We start from the raw sequence: 26,589 nt of genomic DNA on the forward strand, positions 1-26,589 counted from the left end.
GTGAAGCATTGTCAAGGAACTTGCAGCCATTCAGTAAGAAGCAGCTTTGGCTGAAGGACACTGAATGACCTGCTCCAAGAGCCATCAGAGGAACACACACCCAGGTGTGATCAGCTTGCTGTGGCCCAGCTACAGGCCCAAAACACTCTGAGACCCTGGAGTGCATAAATACTGCGGCGTCTCACTGGAGCAGGAGCACCACCTGACTAAAACCTATGAAAACGCCCCATCCCACCGAAGAGCAATGTTCCATTGCTGTTGTAAGAATCAAGAGATGTCGAACACCTCCTCCTGGAATGTAGAGTGACATTTGATGGTCAGTGAACAATATATTTTAATATGTTAATGACACAAATCACAGCATTTGCTCCAAAGGCAGGTAGATTTCAAGGTTTGATGAAAACATTTACAATGTAGTTTGGTGGACCAACGGCCAGCTGACACAGTCACCAACAAACAGATTATACATCAGGTCCAACATAAGAGAAATGAAGGTAAACACCGTCAATAAAATGATAAATGCTCAACCCATAGTTACAGTCCTTTCAGTTATGATGACACTTGTCTTGATGGGGGTGGAGATTATTGTGTCGCCTGTATTTCTGACCGTGGGTTTACACAGCACAGTGCATCATTATGGCTCTGAGGACTTCAATACCTGAATTTGAACTACGAGGCTGCATCGCATAAAAACCTGATGAAGATCAACATTTCTTGTTGTGTCTCTCTGCAACCCATCGAAGAGCATCACTCTGGTTTGAACTGAGTCCAGTTTTGCTGCTGATGTCCTTCCACTTGAGGGAGCCATTGCTGTCTGCAATCTGAAAAAACAAACAAACGACAATACAAAAGAATGAATCTGCTCCCCTGATATAGACTGACTTTGCTCAGCCCTTCTATACATCCATGTGAAAGAGCAACACTGATCACATGTGATGAAGAGACTCACCAGGTTCATGATTTCAACATCTTCTACAGCGGACCAGTCCAGGTGAAGGTTCAGGACGACGCTCTCCACCCAGGCATTATCTGTGTTCCTGCTGTCGTCAACATAGCCTTCAAACACCTGCACCCAAACACACGAGTCACCTGGCTGACAACTCTGGTCAGTTTAAACTCCAGCAACAGAAGCTGAAATAAAAACATCTCATCAACCTTTGCTGCTGTCGATAATCTCTGGTTGACTTTCTCATACAGTGGAATCCCCATGCTTCTCTTCAAGCGCTCCGGCAGTTGATCAGGTGACTGGACCAGTCCCTAATAAGGAGATCAGTGTGATGAATGGCTTCAGAAAAATGGCCAGTATAAAGCTCAACCTACTCCAGGGAGTTCCAAGGTCCTCCGGATGTCATCCTGAATTCCCAGAAACTCCAGAACAGACAGCTCACCATCTCTCCAGCTGGAATTCAAACAGCATCAGAACATCTGACTTATACAGCTACCTTACTACGTATCACCTACCGTGTTACGACAACATCAGTGCAAAGATTCGGGCCCAAACAGCTTAAAGCACCTCTTCCTTTAATGCCTGTCCTTCCCCCTGGGTTTCTGGTTCAGAAGAGAAGGTTGGTTCACACATTTACTAGATACAAGTTCAACTAAAGCTGTTGAACACACGCAACAATGATGCTTTTTTTTGGTACCTGTACTTATCCAGGAGCTCATTTGCAGATCTGTGGATGGAGAGAATATTTTTGCAACCTCATCATCTGAAAACAATAATCCCAGCTGAGATCAGATTCCTCTCACTCAGATCATACCTGTCCACCACGTCTCCACTCTCCTCGCGTGTGCCATCAGTCGGCTCGTACAAGTCGAAGCTGACCTGGAGCATGAATAACAGGTGAAACTTGATCAAGGGTGTGGCTCAGCAGAGAGCCAACTCATTGATACGCCGATATGGCCGTTGATGACGCCATCATGAGCGACCATTCAAATGTCATTATTATTATTATTAATCATATATTTTATATTTATATTTTACATGATGAGTACCGGTAATGTCATTACTCTTCTAAATGTAACATCAGGATATTGAAATGACAAAACAAAACTGTGAGGGGCATTTCTGCAGAAAAGCACACGACTTATTGTGATGCTGCAGACCAGCAGCAACAGAATTAGCAACATGTGCACCCACAGAGTCGACCGAAAACCTTCAGCACCACACATTTCATGAGACTCTGGGCCTCAAATCACCACAAAGAAATTGGAGTGCTACCAAGAGACTAACTAAGTGAAAGCTAACCAGGACGAACCGCTGGCGAAACTGAAAATGTATTGGACAAGCAGCCGTGTTCTGCACAACACACACAGTACACATTTACATGTTTAAGCAAAGAAATTGTTCCATAACAGAAAATATCACTATGTTCATGTCATCACTGTCAGTTCTGTTGCTCTGCTGGTCACTGGTCACATGTTACCGGCGTCATATAATCCAATGTCAACATTGAACTAACAAAGCTAGTTTGTCGTGATAATTTCTCGCACGGCTGCATATGGCGTAGTGTATGTTTAATCACTACGGCATGTCGTATGTTCAGTGTTGTACAGTCTATTAATCTAACCATACCAGTGTTGCGGATACTAGCAGATACGCAGCTCTGATGAGACACGAGGAAGAACTTCTGGAATTTCTCTGTGCTCCAGTCACAATATATTTAGAGGACTCACCGCCCGCTGCCTCCTTTTGTGCAAAAGGTACAACATCAATTCTTCTTCCACTGTCCCCATGTTTGTTTTGGAGTCTGTTGTTGTCATTAACTATTGCTGAACAGTAAAAATAGCGTAAAGAATTGCATGGAAGTATGAGATCAGTGAGGGCGTCAAACTACTCTACCTTCCGAACTACCAAGGACATCTCAAGAACTACAGCAGATACAGCCAAGATGAGAACGTTGTTAGAATCCTGAGGCATTCTTCCATATCCGACCCGATGTTTCCATAGTAACAGGTTTGTGACAGATGGCTGAAAATTAGTTTAAGTTGCAGGTTGTCTCTAATCCAGGTCCTCTGCATATAATGGCAGTCAATGGAGCCAAAGTCCAGGGTTTTGGCTGCACATTTGTGGGTCAAATTCTGGGAGCAAATTCTGAATGTGTCTGAATTTGTCCGTTTCTTATGTTGCTTGAGGCTGATGTGATGAAAAACTATACAAGTTGGCACAGATCTTTCAACCAACAGTGGAGGTATGCTGCAATGTTTTCAGCTTTTAATGGCATTTCTACGTGAGAATGAAGCAGCTGCAAGCCATTGAAAGAGAGGCAGATTTATGCTTTTTGTCCTCATCCCAGTTATTTTCAGTTGTAATATTTTGGGACAAATCCAAGAATATCTTGGGAATTCTGATTCCAATAAAAGCAATCGTGTCAAGATTACCTCCCATGGGACCTTCTCCTCAGGCACAGGGAAGCGTCTCATTTTGGAGTTTGGGTAGTGAAGCTGGCGAGCTTTCACATGGACAATGGCTGAGTCTGGTCCATCATTGACACTTTGGGAGGACCAGGTTGCCATTGGTGGGGCTTCATTGAAATGAAAAAAAAAAAAAAAAGAATCTCATTATGTCACTAAGTCATCTGAAGTGGATCTGAAGAATGAGCATGTCAAACCCTGTGGATCTTTGGCTGGAAACCCTGCAGACCTCAGAGTCTTCAGGATGCTCTGCAGTGCAGCTGTAGACTGAACAAACAAAGAATAAAGGAATAAAAACCCAAACTGAGATCAGGCTGCTGTTTAAGGCTGGAACAAACTAAAATCTACCTGCTCCAGTCGCTCACTCATCGCCGCCACCCTGAGAAGAAAGAGAAATGCCTTTTTGACTCACTGTGAGACTGAAGTTAGCTTGTTAAACTGGCCACATGGTTCGATTCATCGTGCACTTTGACTTATATTAGGCGTGCATTTAAGTTACCCCTTTAAGATACTCAACTCCTCCCCAGTCCCTCCCAGTAATCCTGATGCTATAGATGTCAATGTGTTTGTATTTGGTTTAAAAACAGTTGCGGCTGTCGCTATCATTCTAAAGGAATATATTTGTGCTCAAAATAATTGTTTTTGCACAGCTCACTCTGTAAACATGGTTTGACATTTGCATTTTGATAAAAAAACAAAACCAAAAAAAACAGTTGGTTTGGTGAGTGATTTGACGCTGCTGGGCGCAGCTTGGACCTATACTTGCAGTTCAGACCTCAGCGCTGTATCCTGGACGCGCTGCTCAACAGTCTGACGCTGCTGCTGCTGGGAGGACAGTAGGTATCTGTCCCTCATCAGGGCCTCCCAGGTCAGCAGCTCCTCCTCCTGGGGCAGCTTGTCTTCTAAACAAGACATTTGGAGTAAAACAACATTGAAATGGGTGAGTTATGATGCTATGGGCTGATTTAAAAACTCGTGTAGCACGAAAGAGATGTTTGTACACACCGTTAAGTATGACAGTTGCAATTTTCCCCCCAAAAATGTATTTCCGGTGAGCTTTCTGACTGGATTTTAATTTTGAAAGCGAATTGCAGTGCATGTCTGCATCAATTCTCCATATGTGTTGAGCTGCCGAGTTTTGCATACTGCCGTCCGAAATTCAAAAATTGAAGTGACAGTTGAGTTTGAACACTTGGTGAGAGATGAAGGAAATGAAAAGTGATTTGGTTAATAACTTTTGTCCAGTACTTGATGTTGAACTAGTAGTTGCACTCGCACTAGGTAGACTCAAATGTTGCTACATAAAGCTGATGCTCTATGAGTAGTTTCCATGATGACATGGTATTGAAAAGGAAGCAAAAGTGGAAAATGTTTGCGTGCATGGGTGACTACAGTGGTTCAGTGGCTGGTTAATACAGTGAATTTAAACTGTAACTGTGTGTTGAGATGGTCAGAATAGCGTTGGAATAGAGATGGATGGATTTCACGGTCAATCATTTTTGTTTATGTGCCCACATCTATTTGACGTTATTATACATTTAATCGGAATTTGGAGATACGTGAAAGGATTCAGTATTGTTCATGTAGAGCCCCTTTACTGTGCATCTTGAAGCTCAAATCCAGTTTACCACTCAGAAACATGACTTACTCAAATCTTTGGGGAAATTTTGCAGAATCACGCCCCTGATAAAGAGGTAGATGTGGCTGAGGATGATGAAGGGAGGAGGAGCAGCAGGGCGGCTGTGGTATTCTTTTATCAGCTCGTATCTTTGGAACTTCCATATTCTGTCTGTGTTGTCTTGAACTTCCTGAAATGTGAAGCTGTACAGAGGAATTAGAGGCATGTGTGGTGAAGCGGGGCCAACAGATGAGGAAGACGAGGACCTACTTGAAGATAGCTATGAGCAAATTGAGGAGCAGGATGTTGGCAAAGAGCAAGTAAACACACAACATGATGATGGTCAGCCACTCAGGGAAAGCGGGCGTCTGGTCTTCAGTCAGCACTGGGCACTTTGGTTTCAGAGGATCAGTCCCATTCATGCTACAGGAATCCATATCGAATCCAGCATCTGTTGGGGCCACACACAAGCTCCTTTAGTGTGACCTGTATGAAGAGGAGACTCCAGTGTACTGACAGTCAATGTTCGTGGGGAAGTTCCCAAATATGATGAGGTACGGCTCATAAACTGCTCCCCTCAGAATCCAGTCCAGTCGATTGTCGTTGTGGATGAGGACTCCTTGCTTGGCGACACCATAGGCCACCACCCAGATACTCAGCAGGAACATGAAGAAGAACACGTCCCTCATCTAGAAAACAGAATTTGATCATGGAAAAACAACACCTAAAAGCACATGTTAACTCCGACTAACCATTTTCTTGACAATGATGATCTTTGGTCCAAGGGTTTTGCTGACAATGAAGATGGCCATGAGACGGAGGCAGAAGACCACAAAGTCGATACAGAGGATGATCTTGCCGGCGTAGAAGAGCACTGTGGTCAGACTGGAATAGCCAAGACAACACTTAATGATCAAGGGTAAAGGCCACTTGTGAATTAGGTGGGAGGGAAACGTACCGGAGTCCGAGGCCAAGGAAGAAAATGGCAATGGACAAAATATCTAGAATGTTCCAAGCATCATTGATATACATTTTGACTACCGTGTAAAATCCAAATCCATCTGGGTAGGAAAAGAGCTAAGATCAAGGCGACAGTTTGTCAGAAGGTGCAACACGTTACAAAACGTATCTAACTTTTCTAGACTCACCTCCCTGACCTCCTCACACAGCAGGGACACTGTCCAGACGTACAACACCAACTCTGCTGGAGAGGGTGTGACCTGGAAGTCCATCATCAGCACCACAGAGAACAGGACGAGGAAGGCCAAGTGAGACACGACGCTCCAGTAGAACTTGACCTGAGGGGAATCGTACAAGCCCACCAGTCTGGACCAGCAACCCAATGGTGGTGTTTCAGCAGGCTTGCTGTAGACAAAGCATTAAGTTTGTTTGCATGCTAATAGTTTTTATATTTCAGTATATACTCACAGATCATGTGACTTTCTTGTATCTGTACTTCCTGTCATATGTGTCATAATTTGCTGCTCCTTTTCTTTCCGAGACTCCCTCTGGATTTTTTCATCCGATCTGGAATCAGAAATAATCCCTCAATGGCAATATATGGCATATATATATATAAATATAAATATATATATATATATATATATATATATATATATATATATATATATAAATTAAAGTTCTTTTAATGCCTTGAAAATATTTTTATATGAATTTCAAATACATTCAGAGTAGTGGAAACCCTGGCCATTGTTTCGTGTAAAACATCCCTGAACAAAAGCAAACAGATGCTTTTGTTTGCTTTTATTCAGGGATTTCTCCATGTTTGTTGTTGTTGTTATCATCCTAGCTGAAACGTGTCTTGTGCTTCAGTGTGATCAGTGGACCAGGAACTCCTGGTCTCTGTGCCTGGTGCCTCGACCAGGCCTGCAACATTACAGATCGGATGCATAAGTGTAACCACCAGGCACTTTTCTAAAGACTCCACCACACCAGCAGTTGCAAATGCAAGTTTCAGATGTAAGCCTCAATCAGCTGGAAGCCTGTGACAGGAGGTAAACCAGATCTTCTCACCGGTACTTCAGGCAGCCGGTGTATATGAGCGGGAAGAAGATCATGCAAATGAAAACTGCACACACGGGATTGTCCACAGACAGTTCTCCACACCAGATCTGAGTCAGATGAGCCTGGAATATAACCCAACCTTCTTATTATCGTTCACCCAACAATGGATGTTTAAGGATATAAATATACGCTGTAGTTCACCTGAACTCCTGACAGGGCCACAAAGTTTTTATCACCAGCTCTCAGAGCGAGATGCAGACACGTCATTTTGCCCCAAAACGGTGATACACGCACCAGTAGCTTCTTTGCACGTTCCTGGTCACAGCTGTAACACTGAGTGAACACACCTTTGACGCACAAACAAACACGTGTTACGAACATCAAAGCTGACTCCTCTGTTAACACCATTGTCAGGAGTTGTTACCGATGGCATGTTGCTCATAGTGTCTGGCCAGCAGCCTCATGTCCTCTGCCTCGTCAGCATCACTTCCTCCTCTTGACATTTCCTTCAAGATCTTACTGGCAGCCAGAGCGGCGCATATGCAGTCTCTGCACTGCACAAACAGACACATTCATCTACTGCTAAGAGCAGTCTGAAACAGTTTCAGTCTGCTACCTGCTCCCAAGCGATCTCAGCCAGCTCCTTGTTGGACTGGACGACGGCCCACAGGAATAGATCTCTGGCCGGATGCCATGGTGCCGGAGTGTCTTCCTCCACCAACAGACGAGTTCCTGACTGACTTCGGGAAAGCTGGAGAGAAGAAAACTTGTGCTCACTTTGGTCCTGCATTTGTAAGTCGGCTTGTTTGTGTTTCCACACTTAGGGATTCCAGAGAATAGAACTGACTCTTAGTGTGCTTTGTTGCCTTTAAGGGCACGTGAGATGGTCGTCAACATTACCCTAAACAATTTACATACTAACTGGCCAAACATTGATGATACTGTATTTTGCATATATTACTCAAAAATAGAGAGAAGACAGACTTACTGATGATGGATAGAGCAACTCAGAGTGAGTGCCCAACAGGCGGCACAACACTGCATACACTTGACCCAAGGGTATCTCTTTAGCAGCGCTGGGCACTCGCTTGGCCAGCTTGGTCCGGAAGAAGCAATTGGGCATTTGCCAGTAGAGTTTAGACAGCGTGCCCTCATTCTCAAGGAAGTCCCTCAGACTCAGACCGTTCTCCAGCAACAGCTTCACAAACTCTGGTTTGTTCCCCACCAGGGCTGACACCATGGCTGAGTGGAGGTCAGAGGACTGAGGGAGAAAAGACCATGACGTGAACAGTAGCATCATAATGTGAAAAGCAAATTCTGGTGACTTTGTGTCATATAATATTGTATAAAAGTGTACAAAAAATACTTGTCTATGTGTCTATTTCCGTCCAGTTTTTACAAGCTTTGATTTTGTGTTTTCTTTGTCATGTTCTGATTTTGTTGTTTCATGTTTTCCAAGTCAAGTCTCACTGCTGCTGGTTGTCACTTGCACTTTGGCTCAACTTTCACATCGATATTAACACTTTTATTCTTTGGGATTCATATAATGAATTCCGTTTTAGCATTTACTTGCTCAAGGTCACTTCTTGTTTTAATGTGATCGACTTCACTTTGTGTACACCATGTTTGTTTTGGTGTGTTACAGGGGATAAAACAATCAAAATTACGAGTTGTTTTGTCATTTTTTGCTATCGGAGGGTGTTTTACATATAAAGTGACTCTCACCGTCCACTGGTTCTCTTCAGTGAAGATCTCATTCTTAGCGATGTCGACTTGGTTCCACGCGATGGCGAGCTCCAGCTGTCGCTTCCAGACTTCAGCTCCCTGAGGCTCATTGTATCTTGATGCTGTGACAAAGCCATGTACCAACACATTAACATCAGCGTGAAGTGAATGCATTGATGGAGCAGACATGCAGCACTGGGTGATTGATGGTTTGCCAGTAAATGGTCCCTTGACTGTAGCATCTTTACCTTTAAACAGAGCGTGCAGAATGGCTGCATCCATTTCGCCTTGATTTTTCTCACTTACTCTCAACACGGTCAGCAGGTGAGACATCCTCATGATGTCCTGGATCTGTCAGGAGAAGCACAACTGATTTGTGGCCATGACATATGAAGGAGGGTTTATACCGGTACATGTGTAACAGCATATCAACCCAGAGGCACAAGACTTGTCAAAAAGTGACCAAAGACAGGAGCATCGTCACATGACAAGTCAACTTACCTTCTTAGTCCACTCGATAATCTGCTGTTCCGAAAAATCTTGCGACTCTTTGGGGAAGAACTTGATCATCAGCTTACGGATGAGGCTCATGGTGACTTTGGACAGGTGCATATGGGCAACATGAGCGATGACATCTGCTATTCTGCCCGAGCCCCCCAGGATCACACAGGGAGTGTCATTCAGCATGGCGTTGTAGATGCTCTGTGAGTGGACAGCTGAGAGTCAGATAAGGTCAGAGAACTGGAGATTTGGAGAGCTGATGACTCACATTTAAAGTATGTGGTTCTCCATGGAAAATCAAACACACCACAGGAATAGTCGAGCTGTTGCCTGAGCATATAGAAAAGAGCAAGATTAGCACCACATGTGAGAAGATACTACAACGTGTGCTTGTTCTTCTATACCTGTGTTGTCAAGAGGTTTCTCTGAGATGCACTTCACCAGACGGGAGCGCAGTTCAATCGTCCCACCATAGCTGCCATGAGTTCCATCATCCACCAGCAGGAAGTGAGTATGGGTGTTGTCCAGGCAGGAGAGGGGACCCTTGTTGTCAGCGTCAATTGTGTAGTGTGCTGGGAAAAGTCCCTGAATGATACAGTACAAGCAAACCGATTTCTTGATCAGTGGTGGGTCAGCATTACTGGGTACATCACAGACTTGACGTAATGTTTTCTCCTACATATGTTGGTTGTGAAATGCCAATTAAGAACATATATATATATATATATATATATATATATATATATATATATATATATATATATATATATATATATATATATATATATATATATATATATATATATATATATATATATATAATAACTTTGGAAAAAAAACAGCAAGATGTAGTCCAGAAAACATGCAATACTCAGAAATGGATGAACATTGTTCCATTTCATTCCAGCATATGTTGAGGTGACGCTAACACTGTAGACGACTCTTACATGGAAAAGCATAGTAGTGCTCCTTTACGTTTTCAGCAGATGGTTGAATTACAATCGCAAAGTGCTTACCTTAGTGTCCACCAAGGCTTCTCTGTTGTCTATGATTCCCCACGTTGCCATGCCAATGGTCACCACTTTATTGTTGCCCAAAGTGTAGTCCTTCACCGCCTGACTGACCTGCTTCATGACCCCTGCATGGGTGGCACGGCTAATGATCCATGCACCTACAAAATTCAGATAGGAATTAAGTTATCCTCTAATTGGAACCGCACAATCAATGACATGGTTTGTATAACAAACAATAGAAAACAACCTCTTGTTCAAAAAAAGATAAAGAAAAAAAGAACTAAAACCATGTTTGACTCTTAGAAAAGGGTGGAATAGCAGGTTGGTCACAGGCTCCTGCATCGCTAATGCAGATGTCAGTCTGTCTCTCGATCAGCCTGTTGATCTACATTCCTACTCTCAACACACAAGCTAAATTTAGCGCTCAGTTCACAGGTTTCTTAACTGACCTGTGGTTTGGGTGACTTTCATGAGCCCCCTATGAAACATGTTCTTCAGACTCGGCCTTAGAGAGAGATTCTTGGCCCCTCCGGCCACTGAGATCAGTAGTTTGGGTGGAGGAAGATTCCACTGTTCAGTCAAGAGTTGAAACAAAACCTCAGGATCCGTGTCTGCTGACACCCGAGCATACTGTGAAGACAGAAACATGAGTAAAGAGAATATGCTATTGCTGCACTGCTGCTCACCTTGCTCGGTTTCTGACTGGAGCCTCCAAATCTGATGTCCCCAAAAGCATCCGTGGGGAACTCTTGCACATGCTCTTCTATTTTCCACGGCTCTCCTGTGTATAGATGACCACTGATAGCTTCAGGCTCATGATCATCCTTCAAGTAGCCACACTTGCAAGTCTCCTCTCTGGTGCAGAAATGACAGCTGATGACATCTGAACACACTACTCGAGGTCAGTTGAGGACATTTATCTTCTCTTACCCAGCTCCTTTGCTGAAGTAAACACACTTCTTTTTGCAAATGTTCTCTCTGAACCAGGTGGTCTCCTAGAAGGAGGGTGCGGAATAGAGAATTTAGTGGACGCCGACCTCAGGATTGAGAGGATTTTGAATGAGCAACTTTGTCTGGTCAATGTCAAATGGCAGGTTTCTGGTGCCACATGCAAGCTAGATAACATGCTTCACATGAACACATTAACTTAATCAAAACACAGAATCTGAAAACGGAGACAGTGTGATCAGGAACACGAAAGTAATAAAACCACAGAAACACACGGTAGCCAACACTTGCTCACCAACAAAGGTACTACATACACAAGCAATGAAAGACATGCAGAAACAGTGCAGATGTAGAACAGAAGATAACATGGAGACAAGAAATTAATAAATTACAGGCATAATAAGCACATTTTTAACATTTGCTTTAATCCAGCAGTGTGCGATGCTTGCTGCGGGATAGGGAGTAGTGTTCTTGTTGAGGAATTACATTGATAGCCACCACGATGTGTGAGTGACAGGAGCCGAGACGGAGTGAGTGCAACTGTCCGAACGGCAACATTTGAGCAGCCCTGCTCTGTACGGTACAGTCCCACATTAGCTGTGAAGCTCACAGAGTGGGAGGAAACAAAGGAATAACAAAAAAAACAAAAACAAAATCAAAGCCGAACATGACACATTTACCATTATTTACCAGTTTGAGAAGTTTATGCTTCCCCATCACCTCTGTTATAAAATAGGGGTCAGGAACAACAGTCAACTCAAGCAGAAAAAACAGCATCGTCATTGAAGTAGCTGGTGAATCTCACATTCTTTCAACAGAGCTGCTGCACCTTCACTCATTTCAGTAGTAAGAGTGGTGGTAGTCGACGACAACCCGGCAGATGCAACAAAAAGAAAGATCCGACATGTGACTCACCGCTTTGCATGAAAGGGAACTTAGGTCTGAATGCTCTGATTGCGCTGTGTTGTCTTCACATTGCTGCAGCTCTAGAAATGAAACATAATTCATCACTGCAGCACACTTAATTCATGTTTATCTTTTAAACACATTGTTTCATGCCATTATTGTTGAAGAGAAGTACTAAGAAGCCTGAAAATGTTGCTGTGTTTGCCTTACACAGAATTATCTCATATATGCAGTCGGGAAATAAATTCATCTTGTCATAATAATAATGATAATAATTAAACAAAAAACTAAAATGAATAAATAACATAATCAACATTTTCTTCTGTCTGAGATCGTCTAACACGGCTGGTTCAAACTCATAGCTCTGAAATTCCTTCGTGCCTATTTTTGGCCACTGCATGGTTTCAAGATTGGGACAAGGTGCATGGTAGATAGTGAATTGGTGTGGAACGCTAAAAGTATTTTTTTCTGACATTCAGGAAGTGGGGTTAATAATGCAGACTGGAATTCATCACGCCATGCACATAAACACAAAGCTTACCGCTGTTATGGATTCCTTCCTTTTAAATCAACATTTGCCACAGTGAGTAATGATTTTAAACTTCTGTGTCTATCTTTTGCTCTTTGGTGATTTAATTAATCTACTTGACACCTTTGAAACAAACAAACAAAAAAAGCCCATTCAATGATTGACATGAATTATCGGGTTAGGAGCAGGAAGGAGCTATGGAACATCCTGCCACCATGTGTGTTTTACAACCAAGATCTAGCCTGTTGACAGTGTGCTGCCCCTGCAACCCTCAAAAACAAGACCAGTCGTACCCAATGAAGAGACACCAGGCGTGACAACCAGTTGCTGAGATGAAAGACAGCCCAACTAGAACCTCCTCACTCAAGCCCATGAAATGCAGCACACTTAGTTCATACTGTTTTTGACAGGTTTTATGTCACTGAATGTGTTCACGTGTGACAGATTTTCTAAACTTGAAAATTCATTGTGATACAAAATATTATCCCAGATATGGGGTCAAGAAACACATTTCGTATAGTACAACGTTACAGCTTTCTCAAAATAAATACATAAATAGAAATATAATTGCATTTCTGAAATAGTGATGTTTAAAGTATTCCCGACTCACCTATCTCTTCCGGCATGTCTACGGCTATTGGTGTGGAGCGCAAACATGTGACTCCCATGCAACAGATGAGAAGTTTTCCTCTGACATTCAGCAACTGGGGCTAATGATGAGTACTTTTAGACAGGAATTCATCCTGCCTCTTCATGCATACAAACAAGTTTGGCCACATAACTTACCCCATTTGTGGGAGTCTTCCTCACCATCTACATATGCAATAGTGACCATGGCTTTTACAAGGTGAGTGCTGCCCCTGCAACCATCCAACACATTTTGGTGGGCTACAAAACCTGTCTATCCCAGGGAAGATACAGTGAGGTAGGAGGTGGACTTTGAAAAGGCGACAAACAGGTCTTTCAGGCTCTCAATTCTAGCAAACAGACAGGTGTTCAAATACTTATTTGACAACATCATACAAATAAATTGTTAAAAAATCATACACTGTGATTTCTGGATTTTTTTATAAGATTAGAGAAGGTCTCTCACGGTGGACACGCACCTATGACGAAAATTTCAGACCCTTTCATCATTTCTAAGTGGGACAAAAATCACAGGGAGTTCAAATGCATATTTTCCTCACTGTACACCTGCAAAACCAGTCCATCCCAGGGAAGATACACCTGGCCTGACAACCAGTTGCTGAGCAGTGGTACTGTAGGAGAATCATCTGTTCCCCTGCGAGAGGAAAGACAGCCAAACAAGCACATCTTGTCTTAAGCACACTAAATGCAGCCACAGTCAGGTAAATGAAAGAGACTTTAGTAATACACTCACCTTCCCACCTGAAACTGTAGCAACCAACCTGCGAGTGGACCTGGCACTTTCTAAAACTGTGCAGCCAAGTGTTCATTGTGGAGCCGACAGTGCCATGGGAAGAACCAGTTGATGAAAGGAAAAAGTCTGCAGAATTAAAGCAGAGAATTGAGGGAATGTGACTGTGCGTCCAGGAGAGGCTTTGTAGCTCGTTCTGCTGTACGGCTAGAGAGGGAAGTTGGAATCAGAAGTCAAGCTCAGTGAAGCATTGTCAAGGAACTTGCAGCCATTCAGTAAGAAGCAGCTTTGGCTGAAGGACACTGAATGACCTGCTCCAAGAGCCATCAGAGGAACACACACCCAGGTGTGATCAGCTTGCTGTGGCCCAGCTACAGGCCCAAAACACTCTGAGACCCTGGAGTGCATAAATACTGCGGCGTCTCACTGGAGCAGGAGCACCACCTGACTAAAACCTATGAAAACGCCCCATCCCACCGAAGAGCAATGTTCCATTGCTGTTGTAAGAATCAAGAGATGTCGAACACCTCCTCCTGGAATGTAGAGTGACATTTGATGGTCAGTGAACAATATATTTTAATATGTTAATGACACAAATCACAGCATTTGCTCCAAAGGCAGGTAGATTTCAAGGTTTGATGAAAACATTTACAATGTAGTTTGGTGGACCAACGGCCAGCTGACACAGTCACCAACAAACAGATTATACATCAGGTCCAACATAAGAGAAATGAAGGTAAACACCGTCAATAAAATGATAAATGCTCAACCCATAGTCACAGTCCTTTCAGTTATGATGACACTTGTCTTGATGGGGGTGGAGATTATTGTGTCGCCTGTATTTCTGACCGTGAGTTTACACAGCACAGTGCATCATTATGGCTCTGAGGACTTCAATACCTGAATTTGAACTACGAGGCTGCATCGCATAAAAACCTGATGAAGATCAACATTTCTTGTTATGTCTCTCTGCAACCCATCGAAGAGCATCACTCTGGTTTGATCTGAGTCCAGTTTTGCTGCTGATGTCCTTCCACTTGAGGGAGCCATTGCTGTCTGCAATCTGAAAAAACAAACAAACGACAATACAAAAGAATGAATCTGCTCCCCTGATATAGACTGACTTTGCTCAGCCCCTCTATACATCCATGTAAAAAAGCAACACTGATCACATGTGATGAAGAGACTCACCAGGTTCATGATTTCAACATCTTCTACAGCGGACCAGTCCAGGTGAAGGTTCAGGACGACGCTCTCCACCCAGGCATTATCTGTGTTCCTACTGTCGTCAACATAGCTTTCGAACACCTGCACCCAAACACACGAGTCACCTGGCTGACAACTCTGGTCAGTTTAAACTCCAGCAACAGAAGCTGAAACAAAAACATCTCATCAACCTTTGCTGCTGTTGATAATTTCTGGTTGACTTTCTCATACAGTGGAATCCCCATGCTTCTCTTCAAGCGCTCCGGCAGTTGATCAGGTGACTGGACCGGTCCCTAATAAGGAGATCAGTGTGATGGAATGGCTTCAGAAAAATGGCCAGTATAAAGCTCAACCTACTCCAGGGAGTTCCAAGGTCCTCCGGATGTCATCCTGAATTCCCAGAAACTCCAGAACAGACGGCTCACCATCTCTCCAGCTGGAATTCAAACAGCATCAGAACATCTGACTTATACAGCTACCTTACTACGTATCACCTACCGTGTTACGACAACATCAGTGCAAAGATTCGGGCCCAAACAGCTTAAAGCACCTCTTCCTTTAATGCCTGTCCTTCCCCTTGGGTTTCTGGTTCAGATGAGAAGGTTGGTTCACACATTTACAAAATAATGGTTCAAGTAAAGCTGCAAACATGACATGTTTATCACACACAACATTGACGTCTTTTTTGGTACCTGTACTTATCCGGGAGCTCGTTTGCAGATCTGTGGATGGGGTGAATATTTTTGCAACCTCATCATCTGAAAACAATAATCCAGGTTAAGATCAGATTCTCTCACTCAGATCATACCTGTCCACCACGTCTCCACTCTCCTCTGGTGTGAAATCAGTCGGCATGTAAGAGCTGAAGCTGACCTGGAGGATGAATAACAGGGCGAATCATGAATCCAAACTGAGCAGACTCAGCAGAAAAGCAGGTACCTCCCATGGGACCTTCTCCTCAGGCACAGGGAAGCGTCTCATTTTGGAGTTTGGGTAGTGAAGCTGGCGAGCTTTCACATGGACAATGGCTGAGTCTGGTCCATCATTGACACTTTGGGAAGACCAGGCTGGCATTGGTGGTGCTTCATTGAAATGAAATGAAATGAAAAAGAATCTCATTATGTCACTGACTTATCTAAAGCGAAATAGAAAGAAGGCAGATGTCAAACCCTGTTCCTGAGGCTCTTTGGCTAGAAACCCCGAAGACCTCAGAGTCTCCAGGATGGCCTGCAGAGCAGTTGTAGACTGGACAAACTGAATAGAATACCAACTGTGAGATCAGGCTGCTGTTTAAGCCAGGGACAAAATAAAATCTACCTGCTCCTCTAGTCGGGCCATTCTTTTGAGAATGGCAGCAGAGGTGGTCTCCTCTTCCCTTTCCAGTCGCTCACTCATTGCCATCACCCTAAGAAGAAAAAAACTTGATGAGTTAGATTTATTTTACCCACAATGGGGAAACTCAACATGTCTCAGCAACAACTGCAAAGCACCAAGCTGCACCACTTTGCACATCCAAACAAACTAGATAAAAAATAAATTCTGAAATGAGCAGAGAGCCCCATCAAAAATAACTACAAGTGACATCCGACTTACAACCACAGCCAGCAGATGCTTTTTTTTTTTAGCAGCCTGGCAACGCATACGACAGTTACAGCAGCACAGTATCCCAGCATCTCACTCTCACACAGCCATCTACCACTACAGTAGCACCTATAACCCTTGCGTCGGCTATTTTGAATGGCATTCCACTTACGTCCAATCTGACTTACAACTGGTTGGTCAGAACCGATCCCGGTCGTAAGTCGGATGTTACTTGTACTACACAACATAACAGCAGTGGGCAGGAAGGAATGACGAAATCACTCCTTCGTGCAGCGAGGGTGGATCAGCCTGCCACTGAATGTACTGCCCAGGGTCAGGGTGTCGGGGGGTGTCAGGGTGGGACAGGATGGCCATCATGGATGCCAGCTTAGCCACAGTACTCCTGTCTCCCACGTCTTCCACCGAGTCATGGGGCGGCCCAGGACAGAGCTGGCCCTCCGAACTAGTTTGTCCAATCCCTTCTTGTTTCTGTCAGTAATACTCTAGATCCATCTGACAGACTCCATAGAAAATGGCTGATTCCACCAGAGAGTCATGAAAGGTCCAGTCCAGTTTGTTGTTCAGGCAAACACCTGAACAACTTCTTGTATCTATACTTGCAGTCCAGACCTCAGCGCTGTATCCTGGACGCGCTGCTCAACAGTCTGACGCCGCTGCTGCTGGGAAGACAGCAGGTATCTGTCCTTCATCAGGCACTCCCAGGTCAGCAGCTCCTCCTCCTCCTTCTGGGGCAGCTCATCTTCTAAACCAGTCATTTGGAGTAAAATGACATGAGACATTATTACCTCTTCAATGAAAGATGGAAAACAGGCCACAATATGGGCTACAGTCACAGCAGTGAAAAGAGAGTTGTGTCTGCATAAAACAAGTGGGCACTATTAATAAAGCTCCATCTGAGATGAATTACAATTCGTGGTTGGCAGTAAAGACGAGTTAAAAACGTGAAGCCAATTTAATCACTAGTCCCACAGTGGCACAACACAACACAGTATTTAGGAACTTTGGACAGCACTGCAATTTCTCTTTGAAAACACAGTGAGGGAACCGGATAATTCTTAAAATGCATCACAAAGCTCAAGACCATTTTACACTTCATGACTTACTGAAGTCCTTGGCTTGAATGCAGGGCTTGTGGAGTATCACACCCCTGATAAAGAGGTAGATGTGGCTGAGGATGATGAAGGGAGGAGGAGCAGCAGGGCGGCTGTGGTATTCTTTTATCAGCTCGTATCTTTGGAACTTCCATATTCTGTCTGTGTTGTCTTGAACTTCCTCAAACGTGAAGCTGTACAGAGGAATTAGAGGCATGTGTGGTGAAGCAGGGCCAACAGATGAGGAAGACGAGGACCTACTTGAAGATGGCTATGAGCAAATTGAGAAGCAGGATGTTGGCAAAGAGCAAGTAAACACACAACATGATGATGGTCAGCCACTCAGGGAAAGCGGGCGTCTGGTCTTCAGTCAGCACTGGGCACTTTGGTTTCAGAGGATCAGTCCCATTCATGCTACAGGAATCCATATCGAATCCAGCATCTGTTGGGGGCACACACAAGCTAATTTAGTGTGACCTGTATGAAGAGGAGACTCCAGTGTACTTACAGTCAATGTTCGTGGGGAAGTTCCCAAATATGATGAGGTACGGCTCAAAAACTGCTCCCCTCAGAATCCAGTCCAGTCGATTGTCATTGTGGATGAGGACTCCTTGCTTGGCGACACCATAGGCCACCACCCAGATACTCAGCAGGAACATGAAGAAGAACATGTCCATCATCTAGAAAATAGAATTTGATCATGGAAAAACAACACCTAAAAGCACATGTTAATTCTGACTAACCATTTTCTTGAGGATGATGATCTTTGGTCCAAGGGTTTTGCTGATGGTGAAGATGGCCATGAGACGGAGGCAGAAGACCACAAAGTCAATACAGAGGATGATCTTGCCGGCGTAGAAGAGCACTGTGGTCAGACTGGAATAGCCAAGACAACACTTAATGATCAAGGGTAAAGGCCACTTGTGAATCAGGTGGGAGGGAAACATACCGGAATGCCAGGCCAAGGAAGAAAAGGACGATGGACAAAACATCTAGAATGTTCCAAGCATCATTGATGTACATTCTGACTCTTTTGTGAAACCCAAATCCATCTGGGTCGTAAAACAACTAAGACCAAAGAGACATTTTGTCAGAAGGTGTGGCACGAAACAACATGTTTGCAACGTATCAAACATTTCTAAACTGACCTCCCTGACCTCCTGAAAGAGCAAGGACAGCAGCCAGACATACAGCAGAATTTCTGCATTTGAGGGTGTGACCTGGAAGTCCATCATCAGCACCACAGAGAACAGGAAGAGGAAGGCCAAGTAAGACACGATGCTCCAGTAGAACTTGACCTGAGGGGAATCGTACAGGCCCACCAGTCTGGACCAGCAACCAAACAAGGGTGAGCTGTTGGGCTCGCTGCAAACAGAGCATTAAATTGATTCACATGCTAATAGTTTTTATATTTCAGCATATCCTCACTGATCGGTGACTTTTATTTCTTCTACCCTCTCTGGACTATTGCATCACGCCTGGAATTACGAACAATCCATATAAAACCAAGCATATTTTAACATTATTAAGTATACAGAAATCTTGGCATTCTGTGAATAATTGCTGCAGTATATTCACCCAAAGTCAGTGAAAGGATAAATGGTTAGTTCAACCTCCTCTAATACACTGTAATTACATTAACCATTTACTTGACATGCATTGCTTTGCAATATATTGCATTGCTTCCAATATATTATATAGAATGTAACTAAAAACTTGGATTATTGGAAACACACATCCTTTTGCTACTTGTGGGGACCTTTTTCCGGTCCACACTAGGTTAAGCCTCAATTTGAGGATTAAAACTTCTAAATACCTGGGTGATTATAATCGAGTTTAAGTGTGGTTTAGGTCCTGGTTAAAGTCAGACATTTGCTTTGAATGGTTAAGTTTAGAGTGAGAGGCTGGGGAAAGCATTATGACAATGAGAGGTCCCCATAATACATGAAAACATGACGTGTGTGTTGTGTGTGTTTGTGTGTATTATCAAAAACTAGATCTTCTGCACTTCCTCACCGGTACTTCAGGAAGCCGGTGTATACGAGCGGGAAGAAGATCATGCAGATGAAAACTCTCCACACAGGATTGTCCACAGACAGTTCTCCACACCAGATCTGAGTCAGATGAGCCTGGAATATAACCAAACCTTGTTATTATCATTCACCCAACAATGAATGTCTAAGGATATAAATATACGCTGTAGTTCACCTGAACTCCTGACAAAGCCACAAAGCTTTTATCACCAGCTCTCAGAGCGAGACGCAGGCAAGTTGTTCTGCCCCAAAACGGCGATGCACGCACCAGTAGCTTCCTTGCACGTCCCTGGTCACTGTTGTAACACTGAGTGAACACACCTTTGACGCACAAACAAACACGTGTTACGAACATCAAACACCAACACCATTGTCAGGAGTTGTTACCGATGGCATGTTGCTCATAGTGTCTGGCCAGCAGCCTCATGTCCTCCGCCTCATCAGCATCACTTCCTTCTATTGACATTTTCTTCAAGATCTTACTGGCAGCCAGAGCGGCGCATATGCAGTCTCTGCACTGCACAAACAGATACATTCATCTACTGCTAAGAGCAGTCTGAAACAGTTTCAGTCTGCTACCTGCTCCCAAGCAATCTCAGCCAGCTCCTTGTTGGACTGGACGACGGCCCATAGGAATAGATCTCTGGCCGGATCACATGGTGCCGGAGTGTCCTCCTCCACCTGCAGACGAGTTCCTGACTGACTTCTGGAAAGCTGGAGGAACAATGTTGAAAACTTGTGTTCACATTGGTCCTGCTTTTCTAAGTCGGATCGTAGGCTTCCAGCTATGGAACTGACTCGCTCTTTGTGCCACACAAGTTGTTGCCTTTAATGGCATGTGGGGTTCTTAAGAATAGTGAGAAGGTAGACTTACTACTGGTGGATAGATGGGCTGAGTGTAAGTGCCCAACAGGAGGCGCACCTCTGCAGACACGTGGCACAAGTCTATCTGTTCAGCAGCGCTGTGCACACGCTTGACCAGCTTGGTCCGGAAGAAGCAATTGGGCATTTGCCAGTAGAGTTTCGACAGTGTTTCCCCCTTCTCCAGGAAGTCTCTTAGTGTCAGACCGTTCTCCAGCAATAGATTCACAAACTGAGGCCTGTTCCCCACCAAGGCCGACATCATGGCCCAGTGGAGGTCAGAGGACTGAGGGAGGGAAGAAAATGAAGAGAACATCAGCATTGATTTTTTAGTTAGTTACTGTGTGGTATATATAAGCAAAGACAAATACAAAGACAAAAATATGTTTATTACTTGTGGTGTTGGTGTTTTGCTTGCTCTAGGTTTTCATATTTTATTATTTGTTATCAATTTTTGTTAATTTAAAAATTGATGACGCTCATAAAGTGATCATAAAAACATTAGCACTCTGGGTGCTTTCACAAGGTTTTTCTGTTTTGGTTGTGTTTTATCCCTTGCTGCATGTTGTTTTTGTCTTTGGGACTTGGGTTTTTTTGTAACTTTAGATGCTGTCACTGACCATGTTGCATTTCTTTTTGATTGGATTGAACCTTTACTTTTGCTTTGAGGGTTGTACTTTTCCCCTTCTGCTTTTAGTGTAGTAAAGGGCCACTGTTGTATCTAGAAATTCATGAAAGCTACCTTCCACTGGCTGTCATCAGTGAAGATCTCTGTCTTGGCGATGTCAACTCGGTTCCATGTGATGGCAAGCTCCAGCTGTCGCTTCCAGACTTCTGCGTCAGGTGACTCATTGTGCCTTGAAGCTATTGAAAGGCAAAATAAAAACGCATTACCATCAGCGTGAAGTGAATGCATCAGTGGAGCAGAAATACAACATAGACATCAACACCAGAGGTTGAAGCTGTGTTTTCAGATGCCAGAGTATTATTTATTTCCCATGCTTATAGTGACAAGGCAGAGACGCATTAAAGAATGATGATGTCAATGCACTTAGTGAAATTGTCTTTCTCAAACTTCGTCTGTGATCAATTTATCCCCAAATAAAAGCCAGACATCATTAGATTTGTGAGGCAAATATGGACTAAGAAGCGGCCATGAATTGGACAGTCCACCTAATGGATGAATGCAAGTTGAAACGGTACACTTGTTACTACTATGCTGATCAACCAGTTGTGCTTACTCCTATCAGCACCAAATGTTTTGAGAGACTCTCCCTCCCCATATTAAAGTCTGTCACCCCTGCTGACCAAATATCTCATAAAGACCACGGTCACGTTTGCCAGGAAGAAGGCCAGGGACACGAGCATATGAAAACATATACACTGGATATGTCCCCACCCTCCTGGAGAAAGATGCCACTCTCTTAAACAAGTACCACAAGATTGACCAATAGCTTTTTCCCCAGGAGGTCCAAGCTACCACCCAAAAACGGACAATTAAATAATACATGTTTGTGAAACATCCCTCCCCCGCAGACACACGTTTGCCTTTTATGCACCTTAAGTATTGCTTTCTTTCCCTTTCAAATGTATTCATATTCTTCTTTTCACTTTTGCACCATTTGTTTGTTCTGTTTTATCTGTTTGATCCTTTGATCATCTTACATTTAATAATTGTATGGTATATTTGTATTTATTATTTGTATTTTGTTTTCGTAGCCTGTAATGTTGCCAACAAAAGTTCAACATTAACATTGTTAACATGGTTAACAATGACAGTAAAGGATTCTTATCTTCTTATCTTATCCTTATACTACTAGGACCCATCACACAGTCTGCGATATTTCGATGGTGGATGCTGTCTTTACGTCTTTACCTTTGAACAGAGCTTGCAGGATGGCCACGTCCATATCACCATGATTTTTCTCACCTCCTCTCAACACAGTCAGCAGGTGAGGCATTCTGATGATGTCTTGGATCTGTCAGGAGAAACACAACTGTGGTTTAGATGGAGATTAAGGTACTGATGTTGTCATTGGGCGAGATTTAGCAGGACAGGGTCATAAAAGACTGCGTCAGAACGACAGGTCATGTGAAGATGTTTGGAGACAAAGTTAAGGAGGACAGATTATTGGGACACTGGAGGAGAGAAACTGGGAAGGAAAGATTGGAGAAAGAGATGGGGAAGGGCAAGGAACCAGAAATGTGGAAAGGAAGATTGGATGTTGACTTACCTTCTTAGTCCACTCAATAATCTGCTGTTCCGAAAAACCCTCTGACTCTTTGGAGAAGAACTTAATCATCAGCTGATGAATGAGGCTCATGGTCACCTTGGACACTGGTATTTGAGCCACATGAGCGATGACATCTGCTATTCTGCCCGAGCCCCCCAGGATCACACACGGAGTGTCATTCAGCATGGCGTTGTAGATGGTCTGTGAGTGGACAGCTGAGAGTCAGATAAGGCCAGTGAACTGGAGATTTGGAAAGCTGATGACTCACATTTAAAGTACCTGGTCCTCCATCCAAAATCAAACACACCACAGGAACTGTCGTGTTGTTGCCTTGGGAGATCAGAAGGGAATAAGATTAGACGGCTGTAAATATTACAATCAGAGCTGTTGCTTTCCCACCTGTGTTGCAAAGATGTTTGCTTGAGATGCACCTCTCCAGACGGGACCGTAGCTCAATCTCCGCGCCATAGCTACCGTGAGTTCCATCGTCCACCAGCAGAAAGTGGGTGTGGTTGTTGTCCAGGCAGGAGAGCCCATCCTGATGGTCAACGTCCATCGTGTAATGTGCTGGGAAACATCCCTGAGTAAAACACAAGTACAGTAAGCTGAGAAGTTGAGCATAAGTTTGCTAAACTCTGCGTTTAGCTTCAAGCTCAGTTAACAATTGAGACATGTTTAATCAACATTTTGTTCATTTAAAGGGCCCCTATTGAGTATTTTCTAAGTCACAAAGTCATAGAGCAGCGTGCATTCAAATAAATAAATATACAATACCTGTATTTTGTTATATTTACGGTTGCTGTGAGGTCATCTAGTTGAAGACAGTCTGCTTTACATAGGAAGAGTGACAAGGACTAAAAAAATAAGCTCTGAGAGCAACTCGGTTTTGGTTTCTACTGTTGATCAGGAATGTAGCATCATCAATTCCAAGGTCATTTGAGAGGAAAACACGACTTCACTTCTTCTAATTCTTCTTCATTCCAGAATAGGTTAAGCGACACTAACACTGTGATAACTCATGGAAAAGGCGCATCATTTCCCTTTAACTTTCAAGGAGACTAGTTGAATTAAAAAGTGTTGACCTTTGTGTCCACCAAGGCTTCTCTGTTTCGTACAATTCCCCATGTTGCCACTCCGATGGTCACCACTTGATCATTGCCCAGAGAGCAGTCCTTCATCACCTGACCGACATGCCTCATGACTCCAGCGTGTGTGCCACCAGTAATGATCCATGCACCTGCACACAACCACACAATCTTCAACAGAGGGAAAGGAACAGTATGGCTGCCCCTGTAGAAGTGGCTACTGGAAACCAGCTATTCAAAAATGTTACTGAATAATAGTTTATTCAGTTTTGTCATTGTGGTATATTCATCATTACGCTATTTTCTGTTTTGGGAATGTTAAACCTCAGCACTTCCCTGATAGTATACGGTTCTATTGCACATGCTCATTGAGCATCATGTCTCGTTGATGTCTAAGCGGTGAACATCCACCTGTCGCCCATCTCTGAAATACACGACGGAAAAACTAGCAATGAGAACAAAAATTTCCTGGGGGGAGACTTGGAGATAGGATGAGAAACATCAAGTCAGTCATCAAGAAAGGAACTCCAAGTAGGCATTGATATATGTATATGATATATGGCTTGCTTTCACCTTAACCTCTGTGTAGCCAATGTTAGTTTATCACACATGCTCCCGGTAGCGGCGAGCTAGCCAGCTTTTGAACTGACCTGTGATTTGGGTGACTTTGATGAGTCCTCTGTGGAATATGGTCTTGAGACTCGACCTCAGGGAGAAATTCTTAGCCCCTCCGGTCACTGAGATCAGGAGTTTGGGAGGAGGAAGATTCCACTGTTCAGTCAAGAGTTGAAATAAAACCTCCGTACTGGAGTCTGCGGACACCCGGACATACTGTGATGACAGAAACACACTGTAAATAACAAGGAGATGCCACTTACTGCTCCGCTGCTGCTCACCTTGCTCGGTTGTTGGCTGGAGTCCCCAAATCTGATGTCCCCAAAAGCATCTGTGGGGAACTCTTGTACATGCCTGTGTATGTTCCACGTCTCTCCTGCGTATTGAACGTTTCTGACAGCTTCCTTCACATGTTGTTTCTTCATGTAGCCACACTTACAAATGTCCTCCCTGGTAGAGAAATGACAGCTGATGAGGTCAGAACACAGACCAGTCCCTGTCAGTTAAAGACACAGCTCTTACCCATCTCCTTTGTCAAAGTACACACATTTCTTTCTGCAGACTTTTTCTCTGATCCAGGTGGTCAGGACGCTGTCCTGGAAAGAGAGTGAGGAAGGAAATTGTATTCTGGCCTTTCATCTCCATGTCGGCACGAGGCTCCACCCTGATCAGCTGGAAGGCAGGCATTGCCACAGAGGAGGCAGGTACATGCAAGTGGGATGACGTCAGAGAATTGATCTCAATATTACTATGGTCAAGATTATTATGCGTATTTCAGTTGTTTGAATTATTATCCGTTGTGTGAGATGATTTTAACATTAAGGAGAGGCTTCCTAATTAATATGCGAAAATATATTTTCGATGTAAAGTCTCTGAGATCTTTCATGTTTGGCTGTGTAAGAACTATGTTTTGGTCGAGACCACCTAACCCAAGAGTGATGATGGGTGAGAGCAGACCCAAATTGAATACAGAACACATGAATCAACTTGCCATTGTCAAGCCAAATGCATTTACTGAACACCACTGAAATCAAATCCTCGGGAAACAACTCCCTTACTAATGAACCCTAGTTCTATTGTAATATATTTGGCCAGAGTTATTTTACTTAGAAGTAGACAGTCAGGAACCCCTAATACACAACCTCCATGGTGTTGGATTTAGAGCTTGATGAACACTCAGTTCATGTAAATAAAGTAAATTAATGGTACAGTAACAGTGGTTTACAAACACGAGCTGGAATGATGAATTTGTTACCACTTACCCTAAAGTATTTATCTGATCCGTCTTTACGGGGGTGCTACTTGATGGGAAGGTGTATTGCAGCATGTGGTGGTTCTTGTTCACAAATAATAATTTAAGGAGCAGATTACTGACTTGTTAGAAAGTTTCACTTCTTCTTCAGTTCTCACATAGCTATTTCCCATAAAAGCTGCTTCCTGATGAAAGTAGGTGGTGGTAATAAATAATCTTTTAAATAGAGCTGCTGCCCCTTGGAACAGCACGGTATTGAGAGTGACCGTATTCGAGACCACATCCAAGAACTCCAACATGTGACTCACCTCTTTGCAAGAGGGGAAAATTGTGTCCCGATGCTTCGGTTTGCTGGCAGTGTTGCCATCACACTTGGGAAGCATTGCTAGAAAGAAATCATAATTTATTACTACAGCACACTTAATTAATATTTGTCTTTAGGAAGCATTTTATGATGCCGTGTTTGCTGAGGAGGAGCAAAAACACTGCAATGTGGAACATTAACTGCATGTGTTCACCTGATACAGATTTCCTGAACATTATAATACATTGT

At 43.5% G+C, this 26,589-nt stretch overlaps 1 protein-coding gene and 1 pseudogene across 1 annotated transcript; both read right to left on the bottom strand.

Moving 5' to 3' along the window:
* Positions 1–239: 239 nt before the first annotated feature.
* LOC128765496 (transient receptor potential cation channel subfamily M member 2-like) lies at positions 240–13,604 on the bottom strand. The gene is given in 35 exon segments (XM_053876146.1): positions 240–821; positions 950–1,066; positions 1,156–1,257; positions 1,321–1,399; positions 1,462–1,548; positions 1,644–1,673; positions 1,761–1,825; positions 3,382–3,524; positions 3,612–3,681; positions 3,763–3,793; positions 4,190–4,316; positions 5,063–5,235; positions 5,303–5,483; positions 5,550–5,721; positions 5,785–5,943; positions 5,945–6,109; positions 6,181–6,397; positions 6,461–6,559; positions 7,067–7,179; positions 7,259–7,404; positions 7,482–7,611; positions 7,674–7,808; positions 8,046–8,318; positions 8,783–8,904; positions 9,031–9,133; positions 9,284–9,484; positions 9,552–9,613; positions 9,688–9,868; positions 10,300–10,454; positions 10,746–10,926; positions 10,983–11,151; positions 11,227–11,291; positions 12,160–12,230; positions 13,290–13,389; positions 13,466–13,604. Coding segments are annotated over 35 exon segments (4,368 nt in total). The 5' UTR covers positions 13,493–13,604; the 3' UTR covers positions 240–704.
* A 1,367-nt stretch (positions 13,605–14,971) lies between these two features.
* On the bottom strand, positions 14,972–25,419 carry LOC128765497 (transient receptor potential cation channel subfamily M member 2-like; annotated as a pseudogene).
* Positions 25,420–26,589: the final 1,170 nt, after the last annotated feature.

The sequence above is a fragment of the Synchiropus splendidus genome, chromosome 10, assembly GCF_027744825.2.
Source record: "Synchiropus splendidus isolate RoL2022-P1 chromosome 10, RoL_Sspl_1.0, whole genome shotgun sequence".
NCBI classification, from domain to species: domain Eukaryota; kingdom Metazoa; phylum Chordata; class Actinopteri; order Syngnathiformes; family Callionymidae; genus Synchiropus; species Synchiropus splendidus.